Below are 19,208 nucleotides of genomic sequence, written 5' to 3'. Positions count from 1 at the left end.
CAGGTTTTACCCCATATGCGAATGAAATTATTGGGGATCATCAGTGTGGGTTCAGACAAAACAGATCAACAGTTGATCAGATCTTTTGCATTCATCAGATACAAGAGATAAAATGGGAGTTCAGTGGGACCATACATCAATTATTTATAGATTTCTAAAAAGCCTATGACTCTGTGAAGAGAGAAGTGCTATATAATATTCTTATTGAATTTGGTATACCAAAGAAGCTAGTGAGTCTAATAAAAATGTGCTTAAATGAAACCTGTAGGTAAATATGTATCTGAGTCATTTTCCACCAAGAATGGTCTGAAACAAGGAGATGCCTTGTCTCCATTGCGCTTTAACTTTGCGTTAGAATATGCCATCAGGAAAGTCCAAGAAATTCAGGAGGGTTTGCAATTGATTGGGACATGTCAGCTATTGGCATATGCTGATGATATTAATTTATTGGAAGATGACATAAATATAATAATGAGGAACGCAGAAGTTTTACTAGAGGCTAGTAGACAGGTGGGGCTAGAAATAAATTCAGAAAAACTAAGTACATGTTAGTATCTTATCAGCAGACAGAATTATCTTAGTGTGGCTAATAAATTCTTTGAAAGTGTGACAAATATAAAATACTTTCGTCTGTCAATTTCTGTTGATATTTAATACTTCGTTTTCCAGTGTGTTTTTTTTTTTGATCTTCTGTTTTTGTTGATAGTTATGATGTTTTAGTTCTTTACGTCGCTGTTCAGAGGCCAACTGTTATTGATCAGTCAACTTTCTACATCCAGCCCCACCCTTGCAAATCTTCGTCTTCAAATCGATCATAAAGTCAGTTTTCGTAATCGTAATATATCGAATGAGTATTATAACTTGAATAAGTAGTATTATTAGTATCAGTTTACTTTGTTGGTGTTGGTACTTCAAATAGTTGATAACGTCTTCTTTCACTTTTCTTCAGTCAAATCTTCATTTTCAAGAATGCAATGTGCTGCTTCTGGAGCAGTGATAATGCGACTGTCTTGGTAGTTGGTGATCTCGTCGTTGAGAAGCGTAATTTGTTTATTCGGCATTGTTGTGTTGGTATACCAACACAACAATGTAACTGTAAGACACTAATGTTTCAAAAAGACCAAACGCACTAGTAGCATCCCCTTTCCCCACCATTTTTTTATTTGTAGTGTTCTGTCTGACGACAGGTCCATATATTATGAACAGGATCCTTCCAACCTCTTCAGGTTGTCAGGGACCTGCTCATACATATATACATTCTTGGCAGAGATTATCAGAAGTGGTTGGCCATTGCCTTCTTCTGTGTGTGAGTGGAGTAATTGTTGGGATGCCACGGAGAAACCGGGGAAGCCCCCGGAGGAAAACTCCGTGATGCCTAGACCACGGCCTTGCCCAACACAAGTTATAAATTTGAGCACCACCGGGAATTGAACCCGGGACCCCAGGCTTACAAGGCTAGTGTTCTGACCGCTAGACCACCGTGGCGAACCTCCCCACCATTATGACAACAAAAACAAACCTCCCAGCACCACCACGAATACTGACCATAAAGCACAAATGTAAAAAGACACTATCTGACCATATCTTATGCAGACCCTCCCAAAACCAATGCTCCTACCCCTGAAGCGGGCGCAGAAAGATGCTGACAGCCTACTTCACACGTCTGTGTTTATGTAATAAAAAAACTTGTGCACAGATAACCAGGATTTTACTGTATTCATATTTCCTTCAGCAAAACTTATCTTGGATTTCTTACATCATAATCTGATGAAAGAGTTATGACACACACACACACAAACACTTATGTACATGAGAGACAGACACAATATGTTCATAAGGAATTTTTTATTTGAAGAATATGTATGCAGCACACTTAAAAATTTACATTACAAATGAGAGTATGTAAGACTCCTTCAGCATATGAAAATCTGCCAATATACGTAAAATGAATAGAAATGAATTTTGTATATTTGACATCAACATACATAAAAATTCCATATATGATTGGATCTAATTCTTATTATGCAACCACTTAACAATAAAAAAATGCTGAGAATCATATCAAATACATACATAATATAAAACAAAACAAACACTTAAAGTTTTCTAATTTTCACACCAAAAGTGATGTAAGCTTACTGCTGGCATCATAATTCCAGTCATTCATTATCTCCTTGTATTTTTCCATTCGTGGCTTTCCTTTACCTTTCGTTAATATGTCTGCCTAACATGTTATTCTGCTGCAATACCATCATGGCTACCATCAGATGTATTAAAGATGGGCAAGCGTGAAATGCAGTGTTCACTGTGATTTTGATGTCTTATCTACTGACATGGCTTAAAAAATGTATTAAAATTAATTCATATTCTTCTTCAAATTAGACAATATTGATATCTTTGATTAATATACATCAGACATAAATAATTTTAACTAATGAAAGACAGAAAAAAGCCACATACAAGGAGATTGTGAATGATTGGAATTTCAATGCCAGCTGTATGTTTAAATCACTTTAAGTGTGGGACTTAAATAACTTTAAACACTTGATTTCTGCTACATAGTGTGTATCTGATATGTGTACAAGTTACTCTAACTTTAAATGAGGTACAAGCAGAGCACTATTTCTGTTACGTTTTGATTCCAACAATTTCTTCTAACCCTTGGACTACAATTGTCATGTTTGGACGTCTCCGTTTGTTGTCTTCAATACAATTCAGAGCAAGTGAATATAGACTGTCTGCCAGACTGGATTCTTCTTCTTGTCTAATAATACAAGACCTTCCCCAATCTCCAGCCTGCTTGTCTAGTAATACATTAATACAGCCAATTTCCTCACACATGGCTTCAACATGAGTCACCTGCAGAAACCATGTAATACAGATATAGATAGAATATTCCATGTAGTGAGTATGAGTTGCAACATTATTCTGTTACATGACATACATACCAGATCATGACCCTCTCGCTCCTCATCATATGGTGGCAATCCTGTAAGAATTTCTAACAGTACCTAAAATAAAACAAAGCATAAGTTTGAGAGTACTAGCTAATTTCACGTTTTCATTTTATGTTTAATTAACATCACGTTCAGAATTCAAAGACAGAACCTAAAGAAAAAAATCATATTTTTATACATACTTAAAATTTGAATAGTCTCTCTGAATAATCCTGGGAGTACACACAATATTAATCTTTAAGCTTCTGAAGTAGTATCTGGGTGATAGGTGACAATCATGACAGATTCCATGCTGACTTACATAATACAAAATCTTAAACAACATATTCCTGTGCAATACTATTTAGATTTTAACATAATGATAATAACTACCAATAGACTTACACAAACACAAACACATATACATGTGGAAAGTGATCCATCTAACTTCATAACCTTAAATAAATCATATTTTGTTTAACATACAGAAGAATATGTTTCAAACAAACATTTATGCAGTGTCAAAGGGGCATTTGAAAGTGAAACATATTTTAAAGATGTTATTACTTGTCAGGGTTACATTGCATTTTAATGGAACCCTACAGATTTAATACACTAGAATTAGTCAAATTGGAGATGAGTTCAACAATCTACAACTAAGTATTTGCATACATTTCTCAGCATGGCGGTCATGGCCTAAGGATAATGTTTCTCTTGAAATGACCTGGAACACTGTCTTGTACAGTTTTATGTAGTATGTACAAGAGTACAGCACAGTTCATCATTGAAGATGAAATGTGCACCACCCAAGATAAAATCAACATTATATTTATTTATGGTGAATGTGAAATAAATGTACTGTGAGTGCAGTATCTGTACTATGACAGATATCCTGATCAGAACCATACTAGTGCTTGTACAAAATATTTGTTGAAAGTTCTTAGAAACAGGAACATGGAATCCAAAACTGTAACTCCAACATAGTAAACCAATAACATACAAAGCAAAAGAAATTGTTGTTCTGGTGGCTACAGTGAACAATCCACATGGTGGTACACAACAAATTTTACGTTGTTCCGGAATCAGTCAACCAAGCATTATTCAAATCCTTCATCATCATGTATTTCACCTGCACCCCTACCACTTAATCAAGAGCTACATGAAATTACTTGAACAATCATGTGTAACTTTGTCAGTTCACATTTCACTGATTGCAGAATAATGATTCTTTCCTTTCAGAATGTTCTGTTTATTGATGAAACTTCAAACACAAACCATAGGCAAGTCAATTCACGGAACATGCAATACTGGTCTTTGGAAAATCTTCATTAGCTTATTATTATTTAGTGTTCTGTCTGATGACAGGTCCATTGTTCTGCCCAAAAAAGAGTTCGCCAGTTTTCCCTATTCGCAGCTTTTCGTTTTAACTCCTGAAACTTCATCTTCTTTCCTTGTTTGAGATCGTCAGTTAGCTGTATCAGTCTTCTTCCCAGTCCTCGCTTTCCTTCAATCTGGCCTTCGATGGTATCACTCAGTAATTCATTCCTTCTCATAATATGTCCCAGCCAGTTAGCTTTCCTTCGTGTAATCGCCTGCAGAATGTTTCTTTGCTCGTTGACTCTCCTCAATACTTCTTCGTTGGTCACTCGATCCGTCCACCTGATCTTCTCTATTCTTCTCCAACACCACATTTCAAAACTCTCCAGGTATTTCTGTTCCTTCTTCCTGAGTGTCCAAGTCTCTGCTCCATACAGCGTGACACTCCATACGTAACACTTCACTAGTTTCTTCTTCATCTCCAAGCCCAACTTGCTAGTGAGAAGTATCCTCTTCTTGACGAAAGCTGCTTGGCCATGGCTATCCTTGCTTTTACTTCCTTGGTGCATAGAGCGTCCGTCGTGATTATGCTTCCCAAGTACTTGAAATGCTCCACATTCTCCAGCTGTTGGTTTCCAATTACAACGTTCAATGGTTCTGCTCTCGGTGCTAACCTCATTACCTTTGATTTTTCAATGTTGATTTCCATTCCATACTCTCTACCTGTTTCCACTAACTTGTCCATCATGTTCTGTAATTCCTCCTCTTCCTTCGCCAATACTACTAAGTCGTCTGCATATTTTACAGTCGTTATCACTCTTCCTCCAATTTTGAAGTCTCCTGTTCCCTCCAGAGCTTCATTAGCTATGCAAAATTAATCAAAAATGGCAATGGAGAATGAATTTCTGGCGCAGCATCACTGGTGATCATGTTAACTGACCATACTTTAATGAAGGCTCATTCTCAAGATCCAGATATGTCACTTTTTATCTGAGACTCTACCTCTCATCCTGGAAGGCCCACCATTGTAAACATGTCTGTCCATGTGGTTCTAACATGATGTTTGTCCCACACATAATGCATTACTCATAACAGACAAGTAGCTGATGGTAAATTTCCTGACTGGTAGATCAGACATCACGGAGTTTTCCTCCGGGGGCTTCCCGGTTTCTCCGTGGCATCCCATCAATTACTCCACTCACACACAGAAGAAGGCAATGGCAAACCACTTCTGATCATCTGCCAAGAATGTATATATGTATGAGCAGGTCCCTGACAACCTGAAGAGGATGGAAGGATCCTGTTCATATGGACCTGTCGTCAGACAGAACACTAATAATAATAATAATAGCTTACTAATAAACACACCTGAAATGACAAGGACACACAGAATTAGAAGTTATATTTCATGGCATGAATAATATAAATACAAATGGACAAATGTCTGCAGATGGAAACTGAATTACCTGACCTCATGGGAACTGTAGATGGCTGTCTTCTGGGTTGTTGCTCCATGTAGTCTGGTAGAAGTTTACCAACGTTGCAGAGGTCCTTACTGACTCCATCATCAGGACACCCATATGATGGAGGCAGCAAAGACCTCTGAAATGTCGGTAACTTCTACCAGACTACATGGCGCATCAACCCTGAAGACAGCCATCTTCAGACTAACTGCTGTGAAACCTCAAAACCTAATCTGATGGGAACTGTTCACCAAGCCATAGATTGAAATAGACAACTGTATAAGCTTCCTGGAGTGTGTAATTGTCAAAATATTGCTTTAAACTTGCTTTACAAGTCATATCTTTCCAGGATAGCCATAATTATATTAAAATTTGTGAGTGAGAAAAACAACTATACTATTTTACACTTTGGACATTCTTTGATTCAGGGCACACTGAGAAATAACAATATAATGAAAACAGCCAGATGAGATTAGTTCCATGTCACATGCTAACAACTTAATATAGTTTCTTCCTAGTGGTGGCCCGTCCATAAGAGCTGCAGAGCAGCAGCATCCCCTACAATTTTTCATAAATATAAAAATTTATTTTTTGTGTTTATATAATTTGTAACATTTTATTTCCTCTGTATCATTATTTTAATATTGCCCCTTACATTGCCATATCCACTAATCGGCTGAACTGACAGTAAGTCCGCGGGCGAGGAGTGCGAAGCAGAACAGGGCTATCATCCAGCTGCAAGGATTTCACCATGGCTAGCTGGTCAAAAGTATAAAGCGCAGCAGGCGGTGGAGTGAGGGGCAGTTCAGTGTTATAGCCTGTGTGTCTGTGCTGCAATGTTCGCAGCTCCGTTTGCTGGTCACAAGTGGACAGCACTGTGAGGTGGAATGAGGGGCACTTCAGTGGTACAGCACTTATCAGAGCTGCAGTCCCTGCAGCCGGCTTAGAGTAAACACGCTTGCCCAGTACCGAGTGTTTTAGACTCGTTTCTGTATCACAAACTGTTTTGTGGTTATTGTTAATGAGTGTTCAATAGTTCTGTGTGCTGACTATTTTTTATTCAGATAATGATAATGAGCAAAGGAAGTATATCATAGTTACAGGAAATTACTTTTTCTAAATTGTCTTTGACTGAAAAAAGTGATGTAAAAAATCATGGCCGCCCTCTTCCGGACTTACAAATAGTTAAAACATCGTCAAGCAAGTATGGGTTTTCTCCTGATGTAAATTTACTTTTCATTTATTTATAATGTTATGTGTTGAAAAACTATTCTGAGTTTTCCCACTTGCGCAGCACTACCACTGCTCAGACTCACAAGCCACCACTGTTTCTTCCATACCAGGGTAGCTGAAAAATATGTTAAAATTGTTTCACTCTTTCATTCAGACTGGAATATCATATCAGTTGACATAATTCTTACAATTATACAGTGATGTATTACAAAAGGAAAATTAATAAGATTACTGTAGTATCAACTATTCTGCGACAGATGCATGAACATAAATACACTGGAGATTTAAGTACATTAGGATATAAACTTTCTCACCTCAACACAGCACAGCAATATTATAATACTGACAACTTACCACTCCAAAGCTGAAAGTATCAAGTTTGACAGAGACATCTCCCCTGAAAGCTTCTGGTGCCATGTAAGCAGATGTACCCAGCACAGTTGTTGTTGGCACTGTCATAGAGTTACTGTGCTGTCCTAGTCTTACCAACCCAAAGTCGCCCAGCTAACGAAGAAAATTACATACTGCTTTACCAACTCCAACCATAGAACATCATAGCTTAGTGGACAGCAACCTACTTCATATTCTGAAGGTGCCAGGCATGAACTTCAATCTAGAGAACAGCTATCCTGAGAGGTTTTACAAGGTTATCCCCAATCCCTCCAGGCAAGTGCTTTGACAGCGCCTGAAATTTGGCCATTAACACTACCTACTAACCACAAGATAGCTCAATCAAGAAAGTCTGTTTCAAAGCCAAGATTCAAACTGGGACTTCCAAATATGAAGTAGTAGTGCTAACACTTTGACTACGGCATTCAGCACAATCCATTTATTAATAGTAACTGCAAAACATGGAGATATAGTTTAAGCAATTCACTTCTATAACTTAGTGCTCCAACACATTTCTGGATGTTTCATGAAGTTTTCACCTATGAAAGATGACTTTGATTATAAAACACATATTATGTCATAATGTTGAGCTTAAAAATCTGTACTCTTCCCCCAGTATTGTCAGGGTGATTAAGTCGAGAAGAATGAGATGGGTGGGGCATGTAGCGCTCATGGATGGGACAAGAGGTGTGCACCAGGTACTGGTTGGGAAACCTGAGGGGAAGAGACTGCTGGGGAGACCTAGACGTAGATGGGAGGATAATCTCAGGCGGGGTCTATGGGAGATAGGAGTCGAAGGAGACTGGATTTTGTTGGCCCAGGACAGGGTCCGGTGGGGGGCTTTGGTTAATTCGGTGATGAACCTTTGGGTTCAGTAAGCCATCTAGTTAGTTATGTCATATAACATTTGTATAAAAATGGGTAATTTCAAGAATATCTCTAGAATAACATAATAAGCTAATTAACCTCCTGTTAACACCTTGTAACTTACTTGATGTCTCTTTGATTTATGTATTGCACATACCTTGACAGCAGACAGACATTGTGTGTAAACAAAACACACTTTTTAATACCATCATAAAGAGTTAATCTGCCCATTCTTCTTCCTAGTTTCAAACATTATGACCTGCATGTGTATTTTTGAACTTAAATTATTTTTACTCAGTGCAAATGGGCAGTGACAAAACTTTCCATGAAAGATGCAGATCCTACAAACATATATTTTCTGTCAACACACCTTAGGTACAAGATGCTGATCCAGCAGAATGTTGGCACTCTTAACATCCCTATGGATTAGAGGTTTCTCATATGCTGTGTGAAGGTACAGAATCCCACGTGCTGTGCCTAGAGCTATGTTCAGACGCACGTGCCACTGCAGTGCAACTCCTTCATGCTGAATACAAACAAGTGAAACAAAAATAGGATTATTAAGTATTTACTTTTGTTTCCAGTCACTGTGGATTGATACATGAATAGATAATTTATATTTAAAATACACAGGTTTCAACAGCTGCTAAACAGAATACTAGTAACACAACACAGCAAACCAAACCTGGAAAAATGTCAAAGGTCTCAACATTGAACTTTTCAGTTGTAAGACCGTATGGTACACTTCCTATATTTGTAGTCCTTATGGACCTTCTTTCATAGTTCTCTCCACTTGCAACATTCCTGTTTAACACCACTAGCTTCTTGGGTTAACATTGATATTTTAGACAACATTTCAGTTGATGTTATGACCACGAAAATCTGCAGTTTCAGCTTCTAGACACCCTGACACACAATTTGGACCATTCTTCACTTCCTGAAGTTTGATTCATTCAGGATGGTTACTGTCATATGTAATTAAATAAGATATGCTACTGATAATAATTTCAGTTTTCAACATTACATAAATACATACATTAAACTGAAGATACAAAAGATGAGTAAAAAATAGAAAAATGTATAAGCATTAAAAAACTGCACAATTCATTTATCAGACAAGTGTGTTTGTGGCAACAGATGTGTAGGCCACATAGCATGACGGTAAGTGAAAAAGTGATTCAACATTTTAGCCATAAAACCTGAAGGGAAGAGACTTCTTGACAGACCTAGGCACAGATGGGAGAATAACGCTGGCAGTGATCTTACAGACATAGGATATATAAGTGTGGATGGATTCAAATAGCTCATAATAATGTCCAGTGCTGGCTCTTGTAAACACCATAATGAATCTTTTGGTTCCAGAAAAGATGGGTTATTTCTCAACCAGCTGAACAACTACCAGTTTCTCAAGAACTCTGATCTATGGAGTTACATGCAGTTGTGTGCAATAATTTAAAAACAGGACTACTTTACTGCAACCATAAAACAGGCTGTATGAACAATGTGTCCCTGATAGCTTACCTTGCATGCAAGTCTGTCCTGTAATGAGCCATTACTCATGTACTCATATATAAGACAGTATGCAGGACCATCACATGAGTAGCCAACCAGACATAATAGGTTGCTATGCCTGTATCTGTTGATAAAGAATAACCACATAGGGATGTTATTATTTAGAGATGAATGTGTCTAAGCATCACACAAACAGTAAGCTATAAAATGGGAAGAAGCATGCAAAGAAGCATACCACTGAATCATTTATACAATATACATGAACAATATTATGTAAGATACATATCATAAATCTGGGAATAATATGAAGCATTCAGATCACACAGAAATGGTCTAATGGTGACATGTTCAGAATCACTGTACTAACTGATATGTTGCAGGTCAAGACATCATCATTATACACAGAAAGACAAATACAGTATACCTTACTAATAATATAAATAAGTAATAATACAGAAGCAATCAAATACCAAAAATTTAAAATAAAACCTAAATATTTACAAAATTATGACAATCCAGATCACAGACTAAAAGTGTACACAGGCTACTTAGAAAGGAAATGGTAATCTAAGGATAATTCTATATTTACTTCAAAACATAAAATCTAAAGTATTTTAAATTCTTCCACTGCTGTTCCCCTGTCCCACTTTGGCCCTTATTTGAGTTAATTTCTTTCCCCCCTCCACATGTTGGGCTTTTATTATTACTATTTTCACTATTATTTTACAGAAAAACCTCACTAATTTGGACTAACACAGAAAAGTGGTAGTGTACATTAGTAAAACCCTGAATCTTAGAACACAATTGCATTTAAATACATTTTGAATTTGCAGTTCATAAAGACATGAAAACTGATTCACAATCAGGAACATGTTAACCCAGATGGTATTTGCATATAAATATGATAAAATAAATAGAAAATGTTCATATTCAAAACAAAATTTAGGAAAAACCTCTGTTTGAAAAAGAAATGTACATACATAAAAAAGAGACAGTCCAAATTATGAAGTCTTTACTGCCTAAGGGTTGTCCAACACCATGATGATGAAGAAAGCAAGCCCCTCTGAAACACCCTCATTTTCAAACTGAATGTTGTTCATACTTGCAGAAATTGTTAATTAATCTGAACATAAATACAGACTAACAAATCATGCATAACGTCCCTTACTGAAATGTTACTACCTTGAAAGAGCCTGTATCTCATTGCAGAACTGTTTCTCCACATTGCCAGCATCTCTGTGTAATCTTTTGACAGCCACATGTTTTTGTGATGGAAGGATCCCCAGGTATACCTAAACCAATGAAACACTTGTTCATTTAAAGCATCACAATATCTAAGAACTGGAAGTTACAAAGATTCACTCAACAGTAATCCTAAAACTTACACAATCATTACTAGGGTTCGGATGTTCATGACCTAAAAAACCAAGAAATATGCATGCAATGGAAATAACAATACGAAGCGTTTAGCTTATACGTCGCTAGTGAGACCGATACTTGAATATGGAGCTGTGTGTTGGGACCCATACAGAGAAGGGCAGGTAAGAGCCCTAAATCGGGTGCAGAAGAGAGCGGATAAATTTGCAAAGTACACGAACGAATCTGGTTGGGAAACATTGGCACAGTGTAGAATGATAGCCCTAATGTGCACCTTTTTCAAAGCATACACGGGGGGCCAGGCTTGGAAAACGATAGGGGATAGATTACTAAAGCCCTGCTACCTGGGCAGGGACGATCATAGTCGGAAAATTAGGACTAGGAAACAAAGAATAAATGTTGGTAAATATTCCTTTGTAAATAGGACCATAAGAAGCTGGAACCAATTACCTCCAAGTGATGAAGGGCTGTAGTTTCTTTGGCATAAAAGTTTCATGTACGGAGGTCTGACTTCATATTCTAATCAGAAGTATTGTGATTAATTAATGGATGTGTATTTCTGAAATGTGTGTGTGTTTTTGTATTGTGTGTAAGGTGGAATGTTTTTGTAGGGGTGGATGTCTAGTTATGTGTGTATGGTGTTCTATGGAATGTACTTGTTTATATTATACGTATTTTGTTGTAATTGTGTAGTGTAAGGACCACTGCCACCAGGTGCAAACCCAATTGCAGTAAATAAATCATAATAATAATAATAAAAATATGCCCCAAAAATTAGTAAAATATGACGAAAAGAAAGGCGAAAACTGACCTAATTTGTTATGAAAAAATATTCGCTAAAATTTATAAAAAAAGTTTTGTATTTCAATCATGTCATGTATTTACATATGCATGTACAACTATTATATTACATGATTTCCTAGCAATTTTAACCAAAACTTCAGTCGCTTTAAGTTGTAAATGCTTCGTTTTGGATCAGCATCGAATGTTGAGAATACGTGCTCTTATAAAAAGAAAATAAATTTAAAAGAAGAGCCTTTCATGCATATCAAACTCATTAATTACATATACATAAATAAACAAAATTTAAAATATTAGTACATTTCTTCATTTTTCGTTCTTGGCAGCATTACAATATATAACAATGTCAATTTTTAAGGTCTCGAATGAAAAACTTCTTCGACTGTCGCTCAGTGTGGTCTTGTAACTTGAGAAGCTCCTTTTGACATCACACGACACCGGAGCATATTTGAAGAGGGTTAAATCATTGCTGTTTAACGCTGGTTCATCTTCTCCCAGTGTAGCTTCATATCTGCTTAGGATGTCTCTTATTTTGCACACTGTCGCATAACAATCACTTCAACACAGCACTGTATTAAGTTTTGATTTCACAGCATCACCTGCATCAACTGCTTCTAGGTGAGAAATTGTAGTTGCTATGCCTCCATAGTTAAATTTTATATAAGCCAGACTTCCTGACAAACTACTGCAAAATAGTTCTTTAACAATTTTGATAGAAAATGCCTCAGTAGTGTTAAAACAGTTAACAATTTCTTCAATAACTCCGTAGTTTTCGCATTTGTACTCAGGAGCATCGAACCAGGTAACCCATCGAGTGAGTACTGGCTGAGGAGGAAGAGGCAATGAAGGTGCAAGTTGTTTGAATTTCTGCACCCTCAATGAAGCTTTGACGAACATTTTCTTAACTTTCGAGAACTTGTCGACCTCAGTATAACTATGTCTAATTTCTTCGGCAACTCTGTGCAGGGCATGAGCATGACATGTTAAATGGACCATTTTTGGATAAAGCATTTTGAGGCCCTTGGCAGCCTTTACTATTACAAAAGGGAGGATATCGTCTCGCTTAACGTCGCCTTTCCACAAGAGTTGAGTATTTATGCAATAAAGTTTTGAACTACTCATTATTCACTTTGTTCAATGGTATGATGGCAGACACCATCATTTCACACAGGTCCTTTAAAATTACGATGTTTTGTTTTGATGGTGAAGGTGTTATAGAACAGAAGTCGATGCTTGCTTTGATAACTGGTTCGTCGGCTCAAATTATTTTTATGTTTTGCCGTATCACAATGTTGTTGCACATTACATCGCTTACCAGCTGTAACTTTAACTTCACACAGTTTACAGAACAGAGTTGTTCCATCAGAACTAAAATATTCCTCGCCTAAATCTTTAAGCCTCTTAACTTCGCACTTTCAGAACACTTCACTTTCGGCATCTGAACTAACTGAAAGATTCACTTAAAATGCCTGAGAAATGTAGTTACAAGTAAAAATTTTATACCCAAAATATGAATTTTATTCTCAAAATATAACCAAAATATGCATTTTATCCTCAAAATATGACCAAAATATGCATTTAACTGCAAATATAACCAAAAACATAAAAATGACCTAAATATGCATTATATTCAAAATAAATACAGTCTAATTGTGATTAGAATAACCCAATTAGTGTTTAATTTCAGTTTAGAATGAAAATAGAAGCCTCAATAAAACATGATATGTCATGAACATCCAAACCATAATCATTAATTATGAAGATGCTTTTAAAACGAAAACCAAAAACATTCACTATTCTGTTATGAGCAGACCCACTACCACCTTATGACAGTACACATAGTACATTTATACATAAAATAAGTTAATTATTCAAACAAAATTTTTAAACCCAGCACATTTTACAAATAACATATATAAAAACATTTATCTCATTAAAATCTACAGGATTTGTTTAAATTATTTTTAGTGTAGATTATTTGAAATTATGGATTTAATACTTTGTTAAAACTGAACCAAGCAAAACAAGAAAAAACTGAATTATCAGACATTTATCGGGTTTGCTATTTTTACTAGTAGGTATGATATGAAGTATGAGGTCTGATCAAATGCACTGACAATGTGTTCATATAGCTGATAAATCATATTGCCTGGAGACACAGATGCAAATTCATTTATCTATTCTGTAATACACAAAGTATAATTAGCCAGTGTTTAAGGTCTGTGTGTTTCGCACATTTAGAGCTGCACAATAAGCCAAGCAGGAGTTTTGTACAGGTGCATCATATTTAAGTAAGAGGAATGTCCATCAGAAATAATAATGCCCTTCAAACACTTTTTCTTCTTCTTCTTCTGTTGTAATCAATCCTACGATTGGTTGGCAGCAGCTTGAGCTGCTGATACTTGGGAAATACTGAGAATCTTTAATGCGGTGGATCTTCAAACACCAAGAGATGACAAATGGCACCTAAAGTGCATGATTTACAATAAAATTACAAAACTGAATACTTGTGAAATGGCCAAAAGGCAAAAATTTTTATGGATCATGTCAGGTCATTCAACACAAGATCCGTGAAAGACAAGTGTCTCAATCAAGATTGCTCTCTTACTGCTTATACAAAAGCAAAACTGATGAAAACCATTAAAAAGATTGTAATGTGATCAAACATAAGTCTATGGCTTTGACTCCAAAACTACACAGCAGTGACAACAGAATCTCCTTCTCTGCTGCAATAAAAAGTATGCCAAGTGTGTAGCAAAACAACAGTGATGCTTATTGTTTTCATTATGAGGGTGCTGTACACCAGTGGTATTCAACCTGGGGTACACGTACCCCCGGGGGTACACGAAGACATCTTAGGGGGTACGTGAAATTTAAAATAAATATTATTTTATGATAAACACTGAATAATCAGTAATGTAATTTATTTTAGATGTAGATAATATACTATGTATAACTTGAATTATACACCAACAACTTTGGGGGTACAAAGTTGAAGAGAAATTTTATCTGGGGGTACGCGAACAAAAAAAGGTTGAATACCACTGCTGTACACCATGAGTATGCTCAAGAAAGTAAGACCACCAACATTTCTATTCAGTTTTTAGATGTCCCAATTACACAGTTTCAAAAATCTGGGAATCAGATGAGTACCATGACAATGCATCTGCAGACATGGAACAGAGAGCCCATGGGGCAGAGAACTTGGAGTAGTCAGTATTGAGTGTTTGGCTACAATAATCCCAGTGCCTAGCCCTCCAGTCAGCCAAGCCTCTGGGTGGCAGTGCCATGCATGGCCAGTACTGAGTGGTAGCCAAGTGGCATCCAAGCCCAGCAAGGACAAAGCTACAGAATTTTAAATACTGAGGTAGGGGAAGGGCAGATTGGAAATGCTTCAGAGATAAAACCTGGGGGATAAAACCCCACAGCAGCAAGTGCAGGATCACCCTAGAAAATTTTTTAAGTCCATTACTACTGTACTACACCTCTTTCAGTTATGAAATCCCATGACTCACAGAACATGTCCCATTTATCATGATTGTTGTGTATCTTCCTCTCCTTATGACAATACATGGCCAGTCAGTGTAGTGGAGTAATGTCACAGGGCTTTGGTCACACCCAAGTGGCTTGTCTGGTAATTGTCCCACTGACATCAATGCATCAGTGTCAACCACTTTTACTTATCATTCCCTCTTCAGGCACACACAGCCAGTATTTTCTCACACCAGTGATCCTCTCAGAGTGCACTTTGCTCACAGCACCCTAGTCACTGCAGAAGGATACTCTCTCTCTCAGCCTGCAATCTGCACAATGGCAGTACTTATGACTTATGAGCCAGCATAGCTCAGACAGTACAGTGACTAGATATGGACTGGACAACTGGGATTCAATCCCCGACAGAGGAAGAGGACCTTTCCTCTAACCTCTGCATCCAGACCAGCTCTGGGGCCCACTCAGCCTCCTATCCAATTGGTACCGGGGTCCTTTCCCGGGGTAAAGCGTGGCCAGGGCTCGATGCTGACTACTCACCCCATCTAGTGCCAAGATCAAGAATGAGTAGGAGCTATACCACCTCTCCCCTCAAGCAACCTACATGGCATGTAGCAAAACTGATTCACTTTAATATTTACTCCATACAGCCAAGCTTTTCCTGAGAAGTCAAGAGTTGTTCAGCCACTCAAGAAATTCCTAACCTTTTATGGAAGCTGAAAGTTCATTACCATATTAACAAGAGCTCACCACTGGTTCCTATACTGTGCCAGATGAATCCAGTCCATATCACCCCATCCTATTTCTCCAAGATCATATTATCCTCCCACCTGCTTCTAGTTCTTCTTAGTGGTCTCTTTCCTTCTGGTTTACCCACCAAAACCCTGTATGCATTCCTCCTCCCTCCCATTCAGGCTACATGCCCTGCACATCTCATACTCCTTGACTTGATCAGTCTAATTATATTTGGTGAGGAGTACAAATGATGAATTTCCTCATTATGAAACTTTCTCCAGGCTCCTAGTAATTCATCCCTCTTAGGTCCAAATATTCTCTTCAGCACCCTGTTCTCAAACACCCTCAGTCTACATTCTTCCCTTAGTGTCAGAGACCAAGTTTCACACCCATGCAAAACTACAGTCAAAATTATAGTTTTGTATATTTTAATCGTTATGCTTTTAGACGGGAGCTGGGATAGCTCAGTCAATAGTGACTAGCTACAGGCTAGACAACTGGGGTTCAATCCCTGACAAGGACAGAGGACGTTTCCTCTAGCCTCTACATGCAGACCGGCTCTGGGGCCCACCCAGCCTCCTATCCAATGGGTACCAAGGTCTTTTCCCTGGGGTAAAGCGTGGCCAAGGCGTGATGCTGACCACTCACCACATCTAGTGCTGAGGTCAAGAATGAGTTGGAACTATACCTCCACTCCCACCAAACAACCTACATGGCATGTAGCGGGACTGCTTTGCTTACTTACTTTTTATGTTTTAGACAGTATAGAAAAAGACAAAAGGTTCTGAAATGAATGGAAGAAAACATTACTGGAATTTAATCTGCTCTCAATTTCCTCATGAAACAAATATCGATTTGTTACTGTCACTCCCAAACGTGAACTTTGCCACATTTTCAAAGGATCCATTAGCTATCCTCACAATTTTTCCATGCACTCTGGTGACAAGACATCAACATATACTTAGTTTTTTCTTTCTTTACTTCTAGACCTAGAGCTTCTGTTTTATTTATGGTATTTACGTTATCTTTCAATAGATTTACATCATCAGCACAGACCAGAAGCAGATGTGTCCCATTCAATTTCTGTCACAGCTGATTTTCTTGCACCTTCTAATTGCATAGCCTAAAGTAAAGCTGAAAAGCATTGGTAGCAATACCAATATAATTTTGCCATGATCAAGTAACAAGTCAAACAAAAATATTCAGTGTTTACACTAGAGTACTGAGTGTATGAAACTTATGAGAAATGGAAGTGTGATAGGAACTGTCAAACATAAAACTCAGCAGAAAGCCCCTCAGGTTCAAGTTCTTTGCAGATACAATATGCAGAATCTTGTCAATAAAGTCAGAACAGGCAAGTTAATACATAGGAAAACAATATATCAAGATAGAGCATTAACAGAATTTCATTTATAAGAATGGACTGTTTCCTTCTCGAAGGTATCACCACCTTGTCAAAGGCAATCTGCCGGGTGAGGAGGCTTGCGTGCTCAAATGACCCTTAGGGCTATGCCGGCCGTTGCTTCGGCTCATGGTAGGGTCACCCAAGCCGGACAGGTCTAAGGAGATGCGCTAGACTAAGAGTGATACCCTGGTCCTCCAGGTTGGGGGTTGGGTGTAAGGCTAACAACCTATCACCTGGAAAAAAAACAGCTATGTTACAAACACATTAACCAAGCCTCGGATCAGGATGGACTCTTTGGCACGACCACGGCAATTGAAAAAGGACATGAGATTTGGTACTTGGAACATTAGGAGCCTCTATAGGGCTGGGGCACTGAAATCAGTGAGTAGGAAATTAGAGAATTATAAGTTAGACTTAGTGGCAGTGCAGGAAGTGCGATGGGAGGGGGAGGGCACGATTCCAGTGCACAATTTTACATTTTTCTATGGAAAGGGGAATGACAATCATCACTTAGGGACAGGTTTTTTTGTTCATAGCAGAATTAGGGCAGCAGTTAAGAGAATAGAATTTGTTAGTGACCGGTTGTCTTACGTAATTTTGGAAGGACGTTGGTGCGACATCATTATCCTTAATGTTCATGCCCCAACTGAGGACAAAAGCGATGATATCAAGGATAGCTTTTATGAAGAATTGGAATCAGTATTTGATACATTTAGCAAGTATCACATGACAATTCTGCTAGATTTCATTACAAAAATTGGGAGGGAGGATATCTACAAACCCACAATAGGGAGGGAGAGTCTCCATGCACTTAGTAATGATAACGGTGTTAGAGCAAAAGATTTAATTGTAAAAAGTACAAAATCTCCACACCGTGATGTTCATAAATACACTTGGACTTCTCCAGATGGCAGAACACACAATCAAATAGATCATGTTTTAGTAAATAAGAGAAGGCAGACAAATGTAACTGATGTGAGATCATTCAGAGGAGCAGATTGTGACACTGATCATTATCTGGTGGTAGCAAAACTGAGGCAACGGCTTTCAGTAAGTAGACGAACTAAACAAAATTTTGACACAGAAAGATTTGATTTGAAAAAATTAAGTGAGGGAGAGGCAAAGGAACAATATCAGGTTGAAATTTCGAATAGGTTTCAAATTTTAGAGACAAATAAAAATAATGAAAGTGTACACATCAACAGGGAGTGGGAAAATGTTAGAAACTGCATCAAAATTTCAGCGAAAGAGAAACTAGGATACTACAGAAGCAAAATAAACCGTGGTTTGATGAAGAATGTTCCAAATTAATGGATCGAAGGAAGCAAACAAAATTTCAATGGTTGCAGGACCCAAACAAAACAAATGCAGATAATCTATGTAATGTGAGACGTGAGGCTATAGTAGAACCTTTAGGAATAAGAAAAGGGAATACCTGAAGGGCAAAATTGCAAAACTTGAGACAAATAATAAGGAAAAAAATATCAGAGACCTGTACAGAAGCATTAATAACTTTAAGAAAGGATATCAACCACAGATCAATTTGGTAAAGGATGATAGTGGCAATTTGCTTGCAGATCCAATAAAAATTGTGAATAGGTGGAAAAATTTCTTTAGCAAGCTCTTAAATGTTCATGAGACTGGTGATATTAGACAGATTAAAATGCATACAGCTGAACTGTT

The 19,208-nt window shown here is 37.6% G+C and overlaps 1 protein-coding gene and 1 pseudogene across 5 annotated transcripts in view; both read right to left on the bottom strand.

Moving 5' to 3' along the window:
• Nucleotides 1-1,828: 1,828 nt before the first annotated feature.
• LOC110831970 (interleukin-1 receptor-associated kinase 4) overlaps nucleotides 1,829-19,208 on the bottom strand; it is a 33,777-nt gene continuing 16,397 nt past the window's right edge. For 4 of the 5 annotated variants that reach the window (XM_022068564.2, XM_087340706.1, XM_022068554.2 and 1 more), the window contains 6 exons: nucleotides 10,901-11,010; nucleotides 9,728-9,842; nucleotides 8,577-8,732; nucleotides 7,304-7,453; nucleotides 2,949-3,011; nucleotides 1,829-2,859 (listed from right to left, as the gene is read on the bottom strand). In XM_022068564.2, the coding sequence (XP_021924256.1) occupies nucleotides 2,629-2,859; nucleotides 2,949-3,011; nucleotides 7,304-7,453; nucleotides 8,577-8,732; nucleotides 9,728-9,842; nucleotides 10,901-11,010 (825 nt within the window). In that variant the 3' untranslated portion in view covers nucleotides 1,829-2,628. Of the gene's footprint in view, nucleotides 2,860-2,948; nucleotides 3,012-6,752; nucleotides 7,065-7,303; nucleotides 7,454-8,576; nucleotides 8,733-9,727; nucleotides 9,843-10,900; nucleotides 11,011-19,208 lie in introns of those variants that run through there. The other variant, XM_022068572.2, reaches the window with a different exon arrangement.
• Nucleotides 11,017-17,747, bottom strand: LOC147875185 (uncharacterized; annotated as a pseudogene).

The sequence above is a fragment of the Zootermopsis nevadensis genome, unplaced genomic scaffold (assembly GCF_977971745.1).
Source record: "Zootermopsis nevadensis isolate Lab colony 2312 unplaced genomic scaffold, Znev_1.0 Znev_ptg000001l, whole genome shotgun sequence".
In the NCBI taxonomy this organism is placed as follows: Eukaryota; Metazoa; Arthropoda; class Insecta; order Blattodea; family Termopsidae; genus Zootermopsis; species Zootermopsis nevadensis.
The sequence above is the reverse complement of the archived record's forward strand: the minus strand, read 5'-3'. Positions and strand labels throughout refer to the sequence as shown.